This window comes from Cucurbita maxima, unplaced genomic scaffold (genome assembly GCF_002738345.1).
Source record: "Cucurbita maxima cultivar Rimu unplaced genomic scaffold, Cmax_1.0 Cma_Scf00005, whole genome shotgun sequence".
Classification (NCBI taxonomy): Eukaryota; Viridiplantae; Streptophyta; class Magnoliopsida; order Cucurbitales; family Cucurbitaceae; genus Cucurbita; species Cucurbita maxima.
The window spans coordinates 2806577-2823157 of record NW_019272021.1 but is presented as its reverse complement, the minus strand read 5'-3'; the positions used below and the strand labels follow the sequence as shown (position 1 = coordinate 2823157).

At 36.9% G+C, this 16581-nt stretch overlaps 3 protein-coding genes across 4 annotated transcripts; 1 reads left to right on the top strand and 2 right to left on the bottom strand.

Annotated features, from left to right (window-relative positions):
- The first annotated feature begins 3353 nt into the window (after positions 1-3353).
- On the top strand, positions 3354-6586 carry LOC111480074 (serine carboxypeptidase-like 45). The gene is made up of 10 exons (XM_023125021.1): positions 3354-3791; positions 3872-3973; positions 4105-4200; positions 4732-4824; positions 4916-4989; positions 5085-5366; positions 5463-5587; positions 5676-5768; positions 5856-5973; positions 6070-6586. The coding sequence occupies exons 1-10, from the start codon at positions 3554-3556 to the stop codon at positions 6217-6219; spliced, it is 1371 nt and encodes a 456-aa protein (XP_022980789.1). The 5' UTR covers positions 3354-3553; the 3' UTR covers positions 6220-6586.
- On the bottom strand, positions 6390-10779 carry LOC111480077 (protein NEOXANTHIN-DEFICIENT 1). Its single transcript, XM_023125024.1, has 10 exons — positions 10672-10779; positions 10512-10595; positions 10325-10388; positions 10146-10192; positions 10009-10063; positions 8745-8783; positions 8391-8553; positions 7019-7073; positions 6875-6931; positions 6390-6782 (listed from the first exon to the last, which is right to left on the bottom strand). Exons 1-10 carry the CDS (start codon positions 10734-10736, stop codon positions 6584-6586), a joined length of 828 nt encoding a protein of 275 aa, XP_022980792.1. The 5' UTR covers positions 10737-10779; the 3' UTR covers positions 6390-6583.
- Positions 10780-13218: 2439 nt separating this feature from the next.
- Positions 13219-16420, bottom strand: LOC111480075 (inactive leucine-rich repeat receptor-like protein kinase CORYNE). 2 transcript variants are annotated; one of them, XM_023125023.1, is made up of 2 exons: positions 14663-16420; positions 13219-13689 (listed from the first exon to the last, which is right to left on the bottom strand). In XM_023125023.1, exons 1-2 carry the CDS (start codon positions 15535-15537, stop codon positions 13380-13382), a joined length of 1185 nt encoding a protein of 394 aa, XP_022980791.1. In that variant the 5' UTR covers positions 15538-16420; the 3' UTR covers positions 13219-13379. The 2 variants fall into 2 exon arrangements, with proteins under 2 accessions (XP_022980791.1, XP_022980790.1); XM_023125022.1 differs by having other exon boundaries at positions 13219-13698; positions 14663-16411.
- Positions 16421-16581: the final 161 nt, after the last annotated feature.

The following is a 16581-nucleotide window of genomic DNA, read 5'->3' as shown; positions in this document are numbered from 1 at the left end:
TCACCATCTTTGGAGACCCAGCATCCTCACTCTCTAACCAATGTAAGATCTCACAATCCACCATCTTTGGGGACCCAGCGTCCTCGCTCTTCAACTAATGTGAGATCTCACAATCCACTTCCTTTTATAACCCAGTGTTCTCGCTCTCTAACCAATATGAGATCTCACAATCCCCCAACATCCTCACTGTCTCACCACCCAATATCTAGCTCTGATACTATTTGTAACAGTTCAAGCCCGCCACTAATAGATATTATCCTTTTGACCTATTACGTATCGTCATTAAGCTCATGGTTTTAAAAAATGTCTACTAGGGAGAAGTTTTCACACCCTTCTAAGGAATCCTTCGTTCTTCTCTTCAACCAACGTGAGACCTCACATATTACAATCTCAACTAAAATGGCAGAGGGTCGAATCTTCCGTTAAAAAACTAATTTTTAAACAAAAATTAAAAATAAACTATTTAATTAAATTGCAACTATATACATATATATATATATATATTATACTTGTTAGGAAAGCAAAGCACCAAAGCCTTTCCACAACTTGTATTCACACAAAAAGGGCAAAAAGAGACATCATAGATCTTTCTATTTGGTAATTCATAATAATAATTATTATAATATTACTATAAGCTTTGCTTTACACTTTAAAGCCAAATATATATATATATATGCATTAATTTTGGTGCATTGCAGTTTGCAGGCGCTATTATTATTACTTTAATATTATTATTATTATTTATTTATTTTATTTATTATTATTATTATTATTATTATTATTATTATTATTATTATTATTATTATTATGGCTCAGTTTGAATTCAGTGTTTTCCACAGTCAAACTCCCTCATGTCTAAATCATTTCCATTTCATACTCTCTCAACAACTTTTACCTTTTTTAACTTTTATCGATTAATTTTTTAAAAATTATGAAATTCTTGTAATTTAATTTTTATATATTATAAATTAATCTAATTAAATTAAATTAAATTAAATTAAATCAAACCTTTTAAATTGAATTTTCTCTTATACATATTAGAAATAATTGGATTGGGCTGTAATAATGATTATATATTATTTTCCAATATTTTAATTATATTCGACTCTCTCCTAAATGAACGGTGAAAAGACCCATCACCGAAAATTTAAATTTGAGTGAAATATTATTTTATTTTGGTTTATAAATTAAAAATTTAACACTTATTAGCTATCTATAAATTATTATAATTATTTATTGAAATTGGTTAAATAATAATATTAATTTTCATACTAAAACAAAAATTATATATATATAATAATTTAGGAAGGAAATGAAAGATTAAGGTTGAAATTTTTTTTGTTATTATTTTTTATATATTTTTAAATTTTCTTTGAATATAATATTAAAATAAACAAAATTAAATTAAGATTTTTTGTTTTTATTATTTATGTGTATTTTACAAATTTGGAACAAAATAAGTAGATTTATGTTAAAGGAGCTGATGGGTTTTTTTTTTTAATTTTTTATTTGCCTTTTTTGTACAATCAAATGGGTGGGTCTTGGCTGCAAGCTGTACCTGTACTTTTTTATTAAATAAAATAAAATAAAATAAAATAAATAACACTATATTTTTGTAACATTTTTTTTTCCGTTATAGGGAAACCTCGAGAAACCCTAACTTATTATTACCATATGTAATTGGTAATTAGCTAAATTGGTGCATGATCTCGGAGCTAGCATGGATTTAATAGACACTTCATAGTATGTTTGTATAGTGTTTTCTCCTGTTTTACGTAGCATTACGTGTTAAGAATTAATATTACTTATTAAAAAATCTCGGGCATAATTTTTTTACTGAGCGGATAATTAGTGGAGGATGGAAAAAGAAAAAAGAAAAGATAATGAAAGCAAATCTTGAAAGTCATGTTCCATTGATCATAGTTAGTTAAGACATTTATGAAATTTGATTAAAGAAATTAAAAAGAAAAGAATAAAATTAAAGGAATATTTGAATTGTGTTGTTTAATTCAAAGAATACCTTATTATTTGTGTTGACAAATGGATGTAGTTGAACAACTGTCTTTTCTGTCATTTATTGTGAGGGAGGGTGAAATTGAGGAGGATAAAGGGGAAATAGGGACATGGTGGGCCTTTTTGGGTCACTTTAAAAAATATAATAATAATAATAACAACAACAACGACTACTAATTCATTTGACATATGATATAAATCGAGATATTTTAATCGTGTAATATGAACTTTAAGAAAGATTCTGATCTATGAAATGTAAGGTTATATTTACATGGTGGCTAATTATGGTCTCATTTTTAAGTTATATGAAGCCATGTATATCGTATTTGTAAAGGAGACTTGAAACATACCTTCGTTTAGTAAAGAGCTAAGTTTTTTTAAAATTATATATAGTGTAGGTTGCATGTTTAAAATCATTAAATTTGAGGAAATAAGAAATAAAAAAAAATTAAAAGGGAAAGAATGATGGAAAAAATCACATGGGAAAACAAAAAAGAAAGCAAAAATGTTGAGGGGAAGGGGTGAGGGTGGCGAGGGGGTGAGACTGCTGACAAATTTGGTGTGGTGTCATGATGTATCATACTTTTTCCTCGGTTTAATACCACACTTTTGTGTACATTTCTAAAGTCTCATTATTGCACTCCACCCTTCTTTTTTTTTTTTTTTTTTTTTTAACTCGATAACTCGATAACTCGACCCTCAACTTGAAACACATTTTTTTCGATCTGGGTTGAGTTGAATTTTTTGAAAAATCAAAAATTTGAAGTTAATTTATAAATTGACAGAACTCAAAAATAGCAGGGGCTAACCCAATTGAGATATCCAGGCTTGGACAGTGAAGTTTATTTAAGTTGCTTGGGACAATGAATTAACCTAAGAATAGTATATCATACTAGTGTGGAGGGTCGTGTTCAAGTAACAGGGTCTAACCCAATTGATCTGAAATGTAAGAAGGTCAGTCTCTTGGGGTTTCTAGAGTTTAGATGCGTTATGGGATTGAACAATATTTAAAAAATGAAAGTAAAAAGAAGAAAGCTATAATTGTGGTAAGGGTAGAATATTTAGGGAGAGAATAGAGACAAGAAAGATGAATTCAAATGAAAGAAGCTACAAAGAGCATCACTATACATACGGCCACATTTTTTAAAAAATTTTAGGAATTACACACAGAGAAGAGTGAAAACAGGACAAAGGAACAAAACAGTACTCCTTTTGGTTGTTTCATTGGGTTACAAACTTACAAGCAAATGCAAACGAAGGGGCTTTTGAATATCATTCTCTCTTGTCATTTTCACAAGAACAGACCCACAGCAGTCCGCACCATTCCCACACAGACACGGCGGAAGAGGAGAGAGAGAGAGAGACCTGGAGTTGAACAGTCCCCATGTTCTCTCACTCTTTGCAAAAATGGGGTCCCAATCTTTCGAATAATCATCATTACAAAAAACAACTCCCCCTCTTCTTTTTATACCGTTCCACTTCTTCTTCCCCCCCCCCCATTCCCCACTTTCTCTCATTTTCTTGATTTCTTCCTCTCGCCATGTCTGCAATCCTCCCCTTTGTTTTTCTGCTTTTCTTCCACTTTCTTCCTAAATCTGAGCCTTCCCCTTATCTTCTAGACAAGATTTCTTCGTTGCCTGGTCAACCCCTCGTTGGATTTCGACATTACTCTGGCTATGTCAATGTGGGTGACCGTAATCAGAAGGCTCTGTTTTATTATTTTGCTGAAGCTCAAATCAACTCTGCTTCTAGGCCGCTTGTTCTTTGGCTTAATGGAGGTATTTCCCTTTTAAATTTTCTGGGATTTGGGTTTCTTTTGTTCTTTTGTGTGAATTGGTTTTCGATGTGTTCTTTACAGGTCCTGGGTGTTCTTCTTTGGGGGTTGGGGCATTCTCTGAAAATGGACCGTTTCGGCCTAAAGGGGAGGTTCTAATCAGGAATGAACACAGTTGGAATACAGGTTTGGATTATAATGCCTGCTACGTGTTTGATGAAATGCGTTGGGTTTGTATTTGAAGATTTTGTGGGTGTCGGTGTTGGTGTTGATGGGTTGTTTTCTTGGTTTCTTTCTTTGATTGTTTTGATCTTTAGAAGCGAATATGTTGTATTTGGAGACGCCAGTGGGAGTTGGATTTTCGTATTCAACTGATACTTCTTCGTATGAGGCAGTGGGAGACAAAATCACAGGTGGGTATATGTGAATCATGAAGTTGTTTTCATCTTTTGTTCTGCAATTTTGTTTTTTGTAAAGTGAGATCATGATGGTTTCCACATTGTTGAAAATAACTTCCTATCCCATTAAGAAAAGAGCACTGCTTAAGGTCAACTTCTCCACTTCCTAATTGCTCTGTCCCTTTCTTCTTTTGTTCGACAGTAAGTGGAAAATGCCTCCTTGCCTTTTCTGCCTTTTCTTTTCCTTCTTTTTTTTTTTTTAGCTGCAGTCTTGAGTGATGCCATTTTCAGTCTGTTCATAGTAGGAGAAGGGCAATAACAAAAATTACCGTAGTGACTTTCATTCTTAGTGCTTTGTAAAGGAGCTATAAAGACAAGGATTTGACAAGTTTTGGAGTGTATTTGTCCAAATGGAAAGTTTAAGGCTAGTGGGAGGTGGGATTTGTAATGTTTCTTTAAAAGAAAAAGGAGAAAAGCTACCTTTCTTTAATATATTTTTGTCTCTAAGTGGCGGAGGGGTGATGTTTATGTTTGATATATCTGCAGCAAGGGACAATCTGGAGTTCTTGGAGAAGTGGTTTGTCAGATTCCCACATTACAGAAACAGAAGCTTGTTCATTACAGGAGAAAGCTATGCTGGTATGGTACCATTTCTCAAGATTACACCTTCCATGGATATAAAAGAAAGAAAAAAAAGCAGACCCATAAGCACTTTCTTGATTTTTTGTAGGTCATTATGTGCCCCAACTGGCTGAGCTCATGCTCCAATCTAACAAAACCTCATTCAACCTCAGAGGCATTGCTGTGAGTAAAAGAGAATTCAAACACTATTGATATCAAATGAGCTCAAATACATGAGCTCTGTTCTAAAATCTTTTCTAAAATCACTTCATTTGCAGATTGGAAATCCCGTTCTAGATTTTGCTACTGACTTCAACTCGAGGGCTGAGTTTCTTTGGTCCCACGGATTAATATCGGATTCGACGTTTAAAATGTTCACATCAATGTGCAACTACTCTCGGTATGTAGGTGAGTACTACAGGGGGTCTGTTTCACCCATTTGCTCAAGGGTGATGAGCCAAGTGAGCAAAGAAACCAGTAGATTTGTTGACAAGTATGACGTTACTCTTGATGTATGCATATCGTCTGTGTTCTCTCAGTCCAAAATCCTCAACCCTCAAGTGAGTAGTGAACCAGTTAATTCACTTCTCATTCCCTTTCTCAGAATCTCAGAATCTCACAATTCTTCAACTCCAATTTCTTTATATCCTGTGTAGCAAGTAACCGAGTCCGTTGATGTCTGCGTGGAGGACGAAACAGTTAACTATCTCAATAGGCAAGATGTCCACAAGGCTCTTCGTGCGCGCCTCGTGGGAGTGCGACAATGGGCTGTTTGCAGCAGGTACAAACTTCTTCATACTACTAGCAATATTCAAAGCCGAAAAGCTTGATGTTCTGTCAGATTGACAGTTTTCTTTTGCTATTGATAGCGTTCTGGATTACAAACTGCTGGACCTAGAGATACCGACTATTAACATCGTGGGGAAACTGGTCAAAGCAGGAATTCAAGTGTTGGTCTATAGGTAAGTGAAACGCCTATTGAGTTCACATCACAACACTCTTCAATCCTAAAGCTGTTTAAACTGATTACATCAATCTTGAATTTGCAGTGGAGATCAAGATTCCGTCATTCCACTCACAGGAAGTAGAACTCTTGTTCACAAACTTGCAAAAGAGTTGGGTCTAGAAACAACCGTACCTTACCGTGTCTGGTTCGAGGGACAGCAGGTACATCTTGATTGATGCCTATCAACCCCAGAAATTGTTTCACAAAAATCTCTTGTTGGGTTTGACACTAAAATTTGGATGGTTTTTGCTCTTCAGGTTGGCGGGTGGACTCAAGTTTACGGCAATATTCTTTCCTTTGCCACAATCAGAGGGGCATCACATGAAGCACCATTTTCACAACCTGAAAGATCACTGGTGTTGTTTAAGTCATTTTTACAAAGTCAGCCTCTTCCTGAAGCTTTCTGATCGATAAGTCGGGCCGAGTTTGTGATTGAGAGAACGGAGTTTGATTGCTAAACCCTAATAATCTGAGAGTAAAGATTTCTTTCCCATGTTTATCCTTCATTGTCATCAACAAAGCTGTGGAATGGAAGGTTTTTGTAAAGGTCATCAGTAAAAAGGAGAAAATTATATGAAAAAAGAGGGGGGAACAGAGCTCTTTTTGTCATCTTTCATGAATTTTGTAAATTCTACATCTTAGAAGTCATCTTATTGTGAAAGCTCAGTTCAGACAAAATGAGAATCTGTTGAAACTTTGGGAGAAGAGAGTTCTGCCAAAGAATTTTCAAAATATTTGAACTGTGAATAGAATGGGATGGAATGTGTTCGTTCATGGTGTTCTAAGAGAGTGTTTAAAATATTGAGAAACAACAGTGGGAGCTTGGACTTGCATTTCCATGCAGCTAAACTCTAAAGCCAGGATGGGCTTAGACAACAGTACAGTTGTGCTGAGGCTTTGTTCATGTTCATGTTGTTCATCTTCTCCAGCTCGTTCGATTGTGACCGCTGCTGGCTTTACTGCTCGCACCCTAAATGAAAATGATATTCAAGTGCTCGAATTCAAATAAACCCACCACCAAACAAACCAAATAGTTAAACATCAGAAGACAGGAACACAAACCGGCATTGAATTTGGCAGGAATATTTGAGTAGTTCAGGAGTATTTTCTGTGTGCCCACTGATATTTTAGAACAATGGAACTGTCGTAAGCCTTGAAGTGTGAATTTGGCAAACACAAACATTTGTAAACTGGTAGATAGTTTACCTGTAACTTGGGAGAGACATTCTGATAGCTGGTCCCATCCATTTGCTTAAAGGAACTGCCAACATCAGCTTGTTATCAGAAACATAAGGGACATTCTATTTGAACAGAACAATCCAAGTAAGAGTTAAGTCACTACTCCTTGAATATTGGAACCAGGAAAAGAAAAGTTCATAAACGACTGAGAAAGACTCAACAGTCCACCCGTACGCATGAACGTGTCCGCAGTGGGGCCGATGCTACTAGTTGGTCGAAAGAAGTATATAGTTGGGGGACAGAGAGTTAAGCTAGTAGAATCATTTTGTGGAAAGTTTCCGACCCCATGAATGTCTCCATCAGATGATAAGAACATGAAGTCAATGCAGGAGAAATGTTAGGAACACATCAAAGATATGATGGCATTGGTGAACCGTGGATGAGATGAGCAGTACTATTTTTCTCTTTCAAAAGAAGAATAAAACAATGCCGACAAATAATAGGTGTTAGGGATCACATATCTCCACAGTGGTATGATCTTGTACATTTGAGCATAAGCTCTTATGAATTTGTTTTGGGCTTCCCCAAAATGCCTTATACTAATGGAGATGTATTCTTTACTTATAAATTCATAATCTTCCCTAAATTAGCTAACTCCCTTTCAACAATCCTCCTCTCAAACAAAGTACACTATAGAGTCTCCCTTGATGCCTTTGGATCTCTCAAACCGCTTCCCCTTAATCAAGGCTCAACTCCTTCTCTAGAGTCCTCGAACAAAGTACACCCTTTGTTCGACACTTGAGTCACTTTTGACTACACCTTTGAGGCTCACAACTTTTTTGTTCGACATTTAATGATTCTATTGACATGGCTAAGTTATGGGCATGACTCTGATACCAAGAGGTCTCATATCAATGGAGATGTATTCCTTACTTATAAACTCATGATTGTTCCCTAAATTAGCCAACTCCCTCACAACAATCCTCAACCATAGGTACCCCACCCCAAACAAAGTTAGTGAGCCGTGTAATAGGTGACCATTTCACGCGGTTCGGGGGGCACTTGAGTCAGCTGCTAACGCCTGATTGCATCTTGACCCCTATCCAATTTTTGGGTCAATTCCCCCTTCGTACTACCGCTCTTCGATCAACACAGGATCGGGTCTTAGAGGTCATGTTTCTAATCTAGAAGGTCGCTTCTATGCCATCCATCGGAATCAAATTCAGGTCGCAGTAGAGTAGCATAGCGGCCATTCCCGGGCCTAGCAGGTTCGAGAAAAGATGGAATAGGAAGATGTGTTTCCAAAACGAACATACCGGATGTGGATGAGATGAGCATGACCATTTTTCTCTTTCAAAAGAAGTATAAGGCAATATTGATTCCATAATTAGCAGCTCACCAGAAATTGAAAGGTTGATATTGCAGACATCTATTGAAGTAGGATTCTTCACTTCAGTCACTTGAACATGCTCCTGATTCTTCTGGTTGCAGAAATCACTACTTCCACGAAAGGAGTTGAGAAGTCCTCTTTCACTCCGATGCTTCGGAACTGCCTCGATCCTCTGTTTTCATGATAGAAACCATTTCCATTCAATACATTACGAGTCAATATTGCTCAAAACATCGTTTGGATTGGCTGTTGCAGTGCTTTTTAACACAAGAATATCATTTAGAGGTCGGATGATAACATTGAACAAACATGTATCCATGAATTCCATATTGAAAAACCATAAGATACAGAAATGTAGCTTACTTTTGTAAACCTTGCAACCTGACTTGGAAGCCCCACTTCCTGCAAGAGAGAGAGAATGCAATTGAAACATCATCCATTACCAAAGATCAAAATGGATTCTAAACTGATAGGACACTCAAACTCCAAGAGGGAATGGATTGAATTTCATTGAAGGAAGACCTAAATGAAAGAAAAAGGACACTGTGCTGATGGTGCTGGACTGCTTAACCAAGTTTCACACGCCCTTTAAAACACCTATATATAGCTTCAATAGTTGCCCAGCGCTTGGCTATTAAAATCCTCTTCTAGGGGCTGGGTTATCAGTTAGATCCCACCTTGGAAAGTTAGAACTAAGACAATTAAGGTCCTGTGTGGAATGACTAATGGCTTAAAAACACTTAGTCATTCTAATGGGTACTCAATTTCACATATCACCTAAATCTAATAGCTGCTTGCAGATCTTGTCCTCCTCAGACTTTCCCTTCAAGGTTTTAAAATGCGTCTACTAAAAAGACGTTTTCACACCCTTGTAAAAAATGTTTCGTTCTCTTCCCCAACCGATGTGGGATCTCACAATCCATCCCCCTTCAAGGCCTAGCGTCCTTGCTGACACTCGTTCTCTCTCCAATCGATGTGGGACCCCTTAATTCACCTCATTCGAGTTTCAGCGTCCTTGCTAGCACACCGCATGATGTCCACCCCTTTTTGGGGCTCAGCCTCCTCGCTGCTACATCGCTCGGTGTCCACCCCCTTCGGGACTCGGCCTTCCTCACTAGCACACCACCTATTGTCCACGCCACCTTCAGGGCTCAACTTCCTCGCTAGCACATCACTCGGTGTCAAGTTCTAATACCATTGTAACAACCAAGTCCACTGCTACCGGATATTGTACTCTTTGGGCTATCCCTTCTGGACTTCTCCTCAAAGTTTTAAAACATGTTTGCTAGGGAGAGGTTTCCACACTCTTATAAAAAATGTTTCATTCTCCTTCCCAACCAATGTGAGATCTCACGTACGAGATGTACTATTTTGGAACAGTGAGAAAAGGAGCGTCTTGGGTGAAGCAATACATTATAAGTAATACATTATAAGTACCCTATCTAATGGGCTCTGATATATGCCCTCCATTCGTTCTATAAGGGTAAAGAATGTTAAAATATGAGAAGAAGAGAAAATTCAGTCATAGAAGAGACCTACAACACAGATTCATAGGCTTCAAACAAGTTCACAAATAACCATACAAATCAAGCCTCAGAAATCAAAAACCATCCTTCAAATCCCATACCTTTCGTCCATGATCACAAGCTTCATCACTGTTCACTAGAACCTTAGCTGCCCATCTGCTTTCAGAAAAACAAAACCAGGTAAGCCTCAACAATCTAGCCATCTCTTTCAAAAAGGGTAATAGAAAAAAAAGCATACGCGCAGGATGTTGGACGATTCCAAACAATTCCAGCAATTACCACAAGCTGCCATATCAAAATCAACCAAAAACCAAAACCAAAACATGGGGTCAGCACCAAATCTTCATTGCTTAGCTTCAAAGACAAAAAAAAAAAAAAAAAAAAAAAAAAAAAAAAAAAGGGAGCCAAAATCCAGACCTCATCAAAACTTCCTGCTGGACTATCATCATAGTTGGCAAGAAAAAACCCACCAAGAGTATAACTGGAGAGGCAGAAACAGAGCAATAACAACAACAACCCTTTTAAATATGCATTGAACCAAAAAAAACCCATTAATCAGTATAAATCCACAGAGATTAAACTAATCTTAGTGATTAAACAATACCCAAATACTTCAACGAGTCTCAACTCCTTTGGAATACACTTTCGAGCAGTTTTAGCCTTAACAAGATGCAGTTGATACAGAGCCCTGAACAATGGGGAGTGTCAAATCAGAGAAATGGAAAGCAATGAAGACAAAAAAGTAAACGGAGCTCTTCAAGAACCTTCCTCTGAATGTCCATGGCGGCCTGCCGTAACCCGTTGAGCGTTTCTTCTCTCCATTTTCCATGGAGGTTTTTTCGGCGTGTTCGTTGGAAGAGGAAGAGGGGAATGGATATCCAATTTGAAGGATAAGATGTCGAGGTGGCAATGGATGGCGGATTTCAATGAAAAAAGGTAATACACGTGGCAGCATTTTGAGCAACATGGTTGTCCAACTCAGCACACCCTTCGTTTTCTACCCGAACTTTTTGGCAGATTTTAGCAGTTTTTTCAACCCAATTCTATAATTATATATTGTTAAAGTCATCATTTCACCCTTGTTTGTTTTCCTTTTATCTTAATGAAATTAGTTTTTATTTACTTCAATTAATACATAAATAAATAAAATTCGGTGAACTTTCCAATTTATCTAAATTATAATCTTAATTTTTTGTTTAAATATTCTTTTAAAATTATAGTTTTTGTTATTTTCAATAATACTTTTAAATTTTTTTAAAATTTAAAAAATTAAAACAGTCAATAACACATTTAAAAATATTAATATCTTCAAACTCTCTTTAAAATCTTTTTTACTATTAATATCTTCTCGAATATCTTCTATTTTTTTTTCAATGAAAATATATATATATAATTTTTAATAAATGAAAATTGATTAATTAATTTATATAAAGACAAGTGGTCATATATTACATTTTTAATTAAAAAGTTTAAACAACGTATAATATATGTTCAACTCTCATGGAAATTGATTAATTAAAAAATTTAATTAATAAATAAATATATATAAATACACCACTTGTCAAGGGTTCTAACTCCAAATTTAATAAATGAAATTGATTAGTTAAAAAGTCTAATTAATTAATTTTGCATTAAGTCCATAAAGTTTTCGAGTTAGTTCGTAGTACCTAATCAATTTATTTAAAAGAAAATTTTAAAATACCTCCATCTATATTTAATATAAATAAAATATATATATTTAATTTGAATGGTTCAAGTTAATATTGAATATGTACATAGTTTTGGGACATCGAATCTAAACTTTTAAATTACAATTTTAGAATTTAAAACTTTAAAATTTTTATCTATTCAGTAATAAAATTTTGATATATCAAATATTATGTCTATATGTGAAATCGCACATTGGTTGAAGAGAGAAACGAAATATTTTTTATAAGAACGTAGAAACCTTTATATAACATACGCATTTTAAAACTGTGTGCTTGACGGTGATACATAATGAGTCAAAACAGGCAATATCTACTAGTGGAGACTTGGGTTGGAAACAACTCATTTTATTTAATTGGAATGATTGATATTAGTAGCGAGGAGTTGGCTCGTGTACGTGCGTCTGTTGTATGACTTTTCCATCTTACATAGCTGGCATGTGCGTGTGTGTGATTCGAATCATTTCATAAGATAATTTTATCAAAACTATATAAAGAAGGTTCTTATTCAAGCAACAACGTGAATGTTAGAGTAACAGTGAAATGAAAAGTTGTAACTCTTATGCTCATTAACTTTCAAATTGACGGGCTTTTTTGTTTTTACAATTTTACAAAATTTCATTCAACTAAAGTTAGAACAAGAGGCTCGATATTATTTTGATAGGCCTCGACAACTTGTACCGTTGGCCGACATTTATTAGGTATACTTTAACGTCATATGCACTCGTCTCCCTCACTACCCATTCTTTTGTTTTATGTCACATGTGAGGACCTTTGTAACTACCATTCTCTCTTTGATCTCCCATTTTTTTGGGTATTAGACAAAATTGCAAGAGTACTATTGTACTTCATTCTTTATTCTTTTAGCTCGAGTAAGAATGATATTTGTAGTTGATTTAATAATGTGAGATCTCACATTAGTTGGAGAGGAGAACGAAACATTTTTTATAAAAGTGTGGAAACTTCTCCCTAGTAAAACACGTTTTAAAATCATGAGACTGATGGGTATACGTAACAGACCAAAGCGGACAATATTTGCTAGCGGTGAGCTTGTGTTGTTACAAATAATATCATAACCAGACACTGGGCGGTGTGCCAATAATGACGTTGGCCCCTAAAGAGGGTGAATTGTGAGATCTCACATTGGTTGGAGAGGGAAACGACACATGTTCTTTATAAGAGCATGAAACCTCGCACTAGTAGACGCGTTTTAAAACCGTGAGAGTGACAACGATACATACGGACCAAAGCAAACAATATTTGCTGATGATGGGTTTAGACAGTTACACATTATTTGTAAATCTCAATTGAAATTGGGCCTTATGATTTCCTCTTCACACATGGATATGTAATCTTAGGCAACACCTCGTTCATAAGCTTACATCAATCTTTCGAACATCGCAAATTCCAAACTTGTCGACGAAAAAGCTTAAAAGTTGACCTTATTAGAGAAAGAAACACGTAATTCTAGTGCTAGAATAATATACCAGGTTAGGGATTGAAAAGTATTGTCGTCTACTTCACGAACCTTTACAGTCCCATTCTATAACTTCCTTTCTTTAGTTCATCCCCGAGGCTATAAAAAGAGAGAACGGGAAGGCTATCTAGTAGGAATCGTTTCGGTTTCGGTTGTATGCCACAAGGTAAGATCTATAGCTCATCAAACAATCATTCTCAAACTTGAATTTCCTTTGCACAAAAGCTTCTTCTTTACATCATTAACAGACAGATCACACCACTTTACAGTAAAAAGCTACTTGGAGTTTTCAGAAACTGTGCAATTGGGTTAGCATGTGTACCAACTCATCACTGGAAGGCCTGTCTGCTGGCTGATCTGATAAGCACACAACAGCTATCTTCACAGCCATTATCATTTCATCTTCTTCCCCTTCTTCACCTATGATGTTATTATCCAGAGCTTCTCGAGCCTCCCCGGCGAGCTGCAAGTGTCGTAGCCACTGACCTAAACTTCCTCCGCTTGCTGCTTCTCTGAAGAATGGATCGGCCGGATCTCTACCTGTTAGTAGAACAGCCAAAATCATCCCAAAGCTGAAGATGTCACTCTTGTCGGTATACCTGTTAAAACTGGAAACAGCAAACGTCGAATCGGATTACAACTACTTCTCGAGGAAAATGCTCGAAACTATCCCGACTTATGTATCGACATCGAAATGTTATTGGTTCATTATGGTTTAAACCGTTTTCTTTCTTAAGAAAATATATACGAAACTAAATATAGAATAAGCTTTTGAGTTCAAAGTCATTTAGCCGGCCTTGGGTTTGAACTCCTCCTATCATTTAGTGTAACAGCCTAAGTCCGCCGCCAGTAGATATTGTCCTCTTTGGATTTTCCCTTTCGGACTTTCCCTCAAAGTTTTTAAAATGGGTCTACTAGAGAAAGGTTTTCACACCCTTATAAGAAATGCTTTGTTCCCCTCTCCAACCGACGTGAATCTCACAATCCACCCCCTTCGGGACCAGCATCCTTGCTGGTACACCACCTAGTGTCTACCTCTAGTACCATTTGTAACATCTCAAACCCACATCCAACATTAGGCTTGAGTTGTTACAGATGGTATCAAAGCCCAACATCGGCCGATGTGCCAGCAAGCACGTTGAGCCCTGAAGGAGGGTGGATTGGGAACGAACCATTGCTTATAAGGGTGTAAAAACCTCTCCCTAGTGAACACGTTTTAAAAACCTTGTAGGGAAGCCCGAAAGGAAAAACAAAAATAAAACAATATCTGCTAGCGGTGGGCTTACTGTTATATTTAGTTTCTTAAACTTTAGCTCAAGCACCAGAAGATATCCCAACAGCTAAGCTCATTTTCTTACTAAGAACAGATCAAATATCTCAACTTAAACCCTTTGGATTCAATAGTACTTGGACTTAGTATCAAAACAGAATGTTCAATGCTCAAATTTCTACATCATCACTAGTTTTAGCAGTAGTTCAACATTTTCAACATCTAAGTATCAAAAGACATGAACAAAAGGACATCGAAACCAAATGGTTATCAAACGTATAGGTTGGTTATAGAATCCAAACCTGAAGTCCTGTAAGCACTCAGGGGAGGCATAGGCAGAGGAAGCAGCCATGTCCAAGTTAGAGAACAACTTAAACAAGCCACAATCAGCTAGTCTTGGCTCAAACTCAGCATCCAACATGACATTCGAAGGCTTCAAATTATAGTGAAGAATCTGAGGATCACACTCAAAATGAAGATACTGAAGACCCTTTATAACCCCAACAGCAATCCCAAGCCTTGCTTCCCACGCCAACCTCACCTCATTCCCCCTCGCTCTGTTCATCACATCCTCAAGGCTCCCTGTTCCCACATAATCATAAACCAACCACATCCCTTCCCCTTCCCCAACATAAGCTCTTAAGCTCATCAGATTCCTATGCCTCAGCTTGGCCAGCCTCTCAAGCTGTTGCTGCGTCCGCCTCTTCTCTGACTTCCTCGCCACCGCAGCTGCTGTGTTCTCGAACCCTTCTAGCCGCTTCACGGCGATGGTTAACCCATTGTCCAGAACGGTTCTGTAGTACTTCCCATGAGGGTTGGAACCCAGAAGCTGATTTTCGTTTTTGAGGGCATGATGGAGGGTTTTGGGGTCGATTATGGGGGAAAATATCACGGGGCCTTTCAGAATTGGGGTTTTGTTAAGGTATCGAACGAAGCTGCGGATTAAACAAGCGAAAAGAATCGAACCCATTAACCCTGTAACTAACCCCAACAGCACACTGAAAATGATTCTTCGGACGCCATTTTTTAACCGTGGAGAGTTTGTTGGTAATGGCGGTCCCGAGGAGGCGAGGTGTTGGCTTGTTCTTTCCTGACATTTAGCGTCGGAGAAATAGTGCAAGGAGAACATGAATAGCAGTATAATCGTAACCTTAACGCTATGTCTTTTCTTCTCCATTCGAAGAACAAAATTCGAAACAGGGCTTCATTCAATTCCTAAAAATTTTGCGATTAAAATTTATCAGCCCCGTTTGAGAAATATTCGAATCTCGAAGCTAGAAGAAGAAGCTATTGAAGAAATTCCTCAAGTGGAAGGATGCGTGGCCATGGATTCATTGGAGGAGGTTTCAGTGGGGGAAATCTTCAGTGGGAAGACGCAAAAGAATCACAAATGGGAAGCAAAAACTAACTAAGGAATTTGGTTCGTAATGGGAATGAGAGACCATTCAAATGAGAATCCGCTACTCTCGCCATTGAATAAACAAAACTCGCACTTTTCCATAGCTTTTTTCAACTACAAAAGCGAGAGATACAGAGAGCAAAACAACGGAAAGGAGGGAAAATATGGTAAAAATTTGAGGGTTTCAGATACCCAGGTGGAAAAATGGAGTCCAAAGCTCCATTAACACAGACAAACGAACACAAAAACCAGCCCGACAAGTAGTTCCCTAAGGTCGAAAAGAAGAAAATTGTAATGTTTTGAAAGAAATTCAAAGAAAGATGGATTGGATATGAATACCCAATGAAGGGAAACAGTCAAAAACAGAGAGAGCGCCCAAAAACAAAAGGGGTTGTATGAGACAGAGAGCGAAAGTTGAGAATGCAACTGCTAGGGCGAAGGGAAGGACCCCATCAGCAGTCCTCGGAGACAGAACAGAACAGAACAGAACAGAGCACCCCTTCCCGCCTTTTGAGAGATGTTCAGTGGGCCCATATTCATTTGGATCTCCTCCGTTGGTTTCTGTCTGCAACACATCCTGACCGTTCGTTTCCCAGCCCTTTGGAGTTTGCGCTTTGCTCATCTCACCTATATAATTACGCATTGCTTTTTTCTTTATATTTTTTTTTTCTTTACCCTCCAATAATTGGGTTCTTTCTTTTTTCTATTTTTATTGCAATTATAGATAATTATTATACAATTCCTTTTTTCCTTTTTATTATTTTATTTATCTTATCATCCTTTTTCCTTTCTAATTTTTTTTTCTTACCTCGAACCAATGGT

Coding starts and splice junctions, on each gene's coding strand:
- LOC111480074 (XM_023125021.1), top strand. CDS start 3,554: ATGTCTGCAATCCTCCCCTTTGTTTTTCTGCTTTTCTTCCACTTTCTT. Junction 3,974..4,104: donor TGAACACAGTTGGAATACAG/GTTTGGATTATA, acceptor TTTGATCTTTAG/AAGCGAATATGTTGTATTTG. Junction 4,825..4,915: donor TACAGGAGAAAGCTATGCTG/GTATGGTACCAT, acceptor GATTTTTTGTAG/GTCATTATGTGCCCCAACTG.
- LOC111480077 (XM_023125024.1), bottom strand. CDS start 10,736: ATGGAAAATGGAGAGAAGAAACGCTCAACGGGTTACGGCAGGCCGCCA. Junction 10,064..10,145: donor AATCGTCCAACATCCTGCGC/GTATGCTTTTTT, acceptor TTCTGAAAGCAG/ATGGGCAGCTAAGGTTCTAG. Junction 8,784..10,008: donor CTTGTGATCATGGACGAAAG/GTATGGGATTTG, acceptor TCTCTCTTGCAG/GAAGTGGGGCTTCCAAGTCA.
- LOC111480075 (XM_023125022.1), bottom strand. CDS start 15,537: ATGGAGAAGAAAAGACATAGCGTTAAGGTTACGATTATACTGCTATTC. Junction 13,699..14,662: donor GAGTGCTTACAGGACTTCAG/GTTTGGATTCTA, acceptor TGCTGTTTCCAG/TTTTAACAGGTATACCGACA.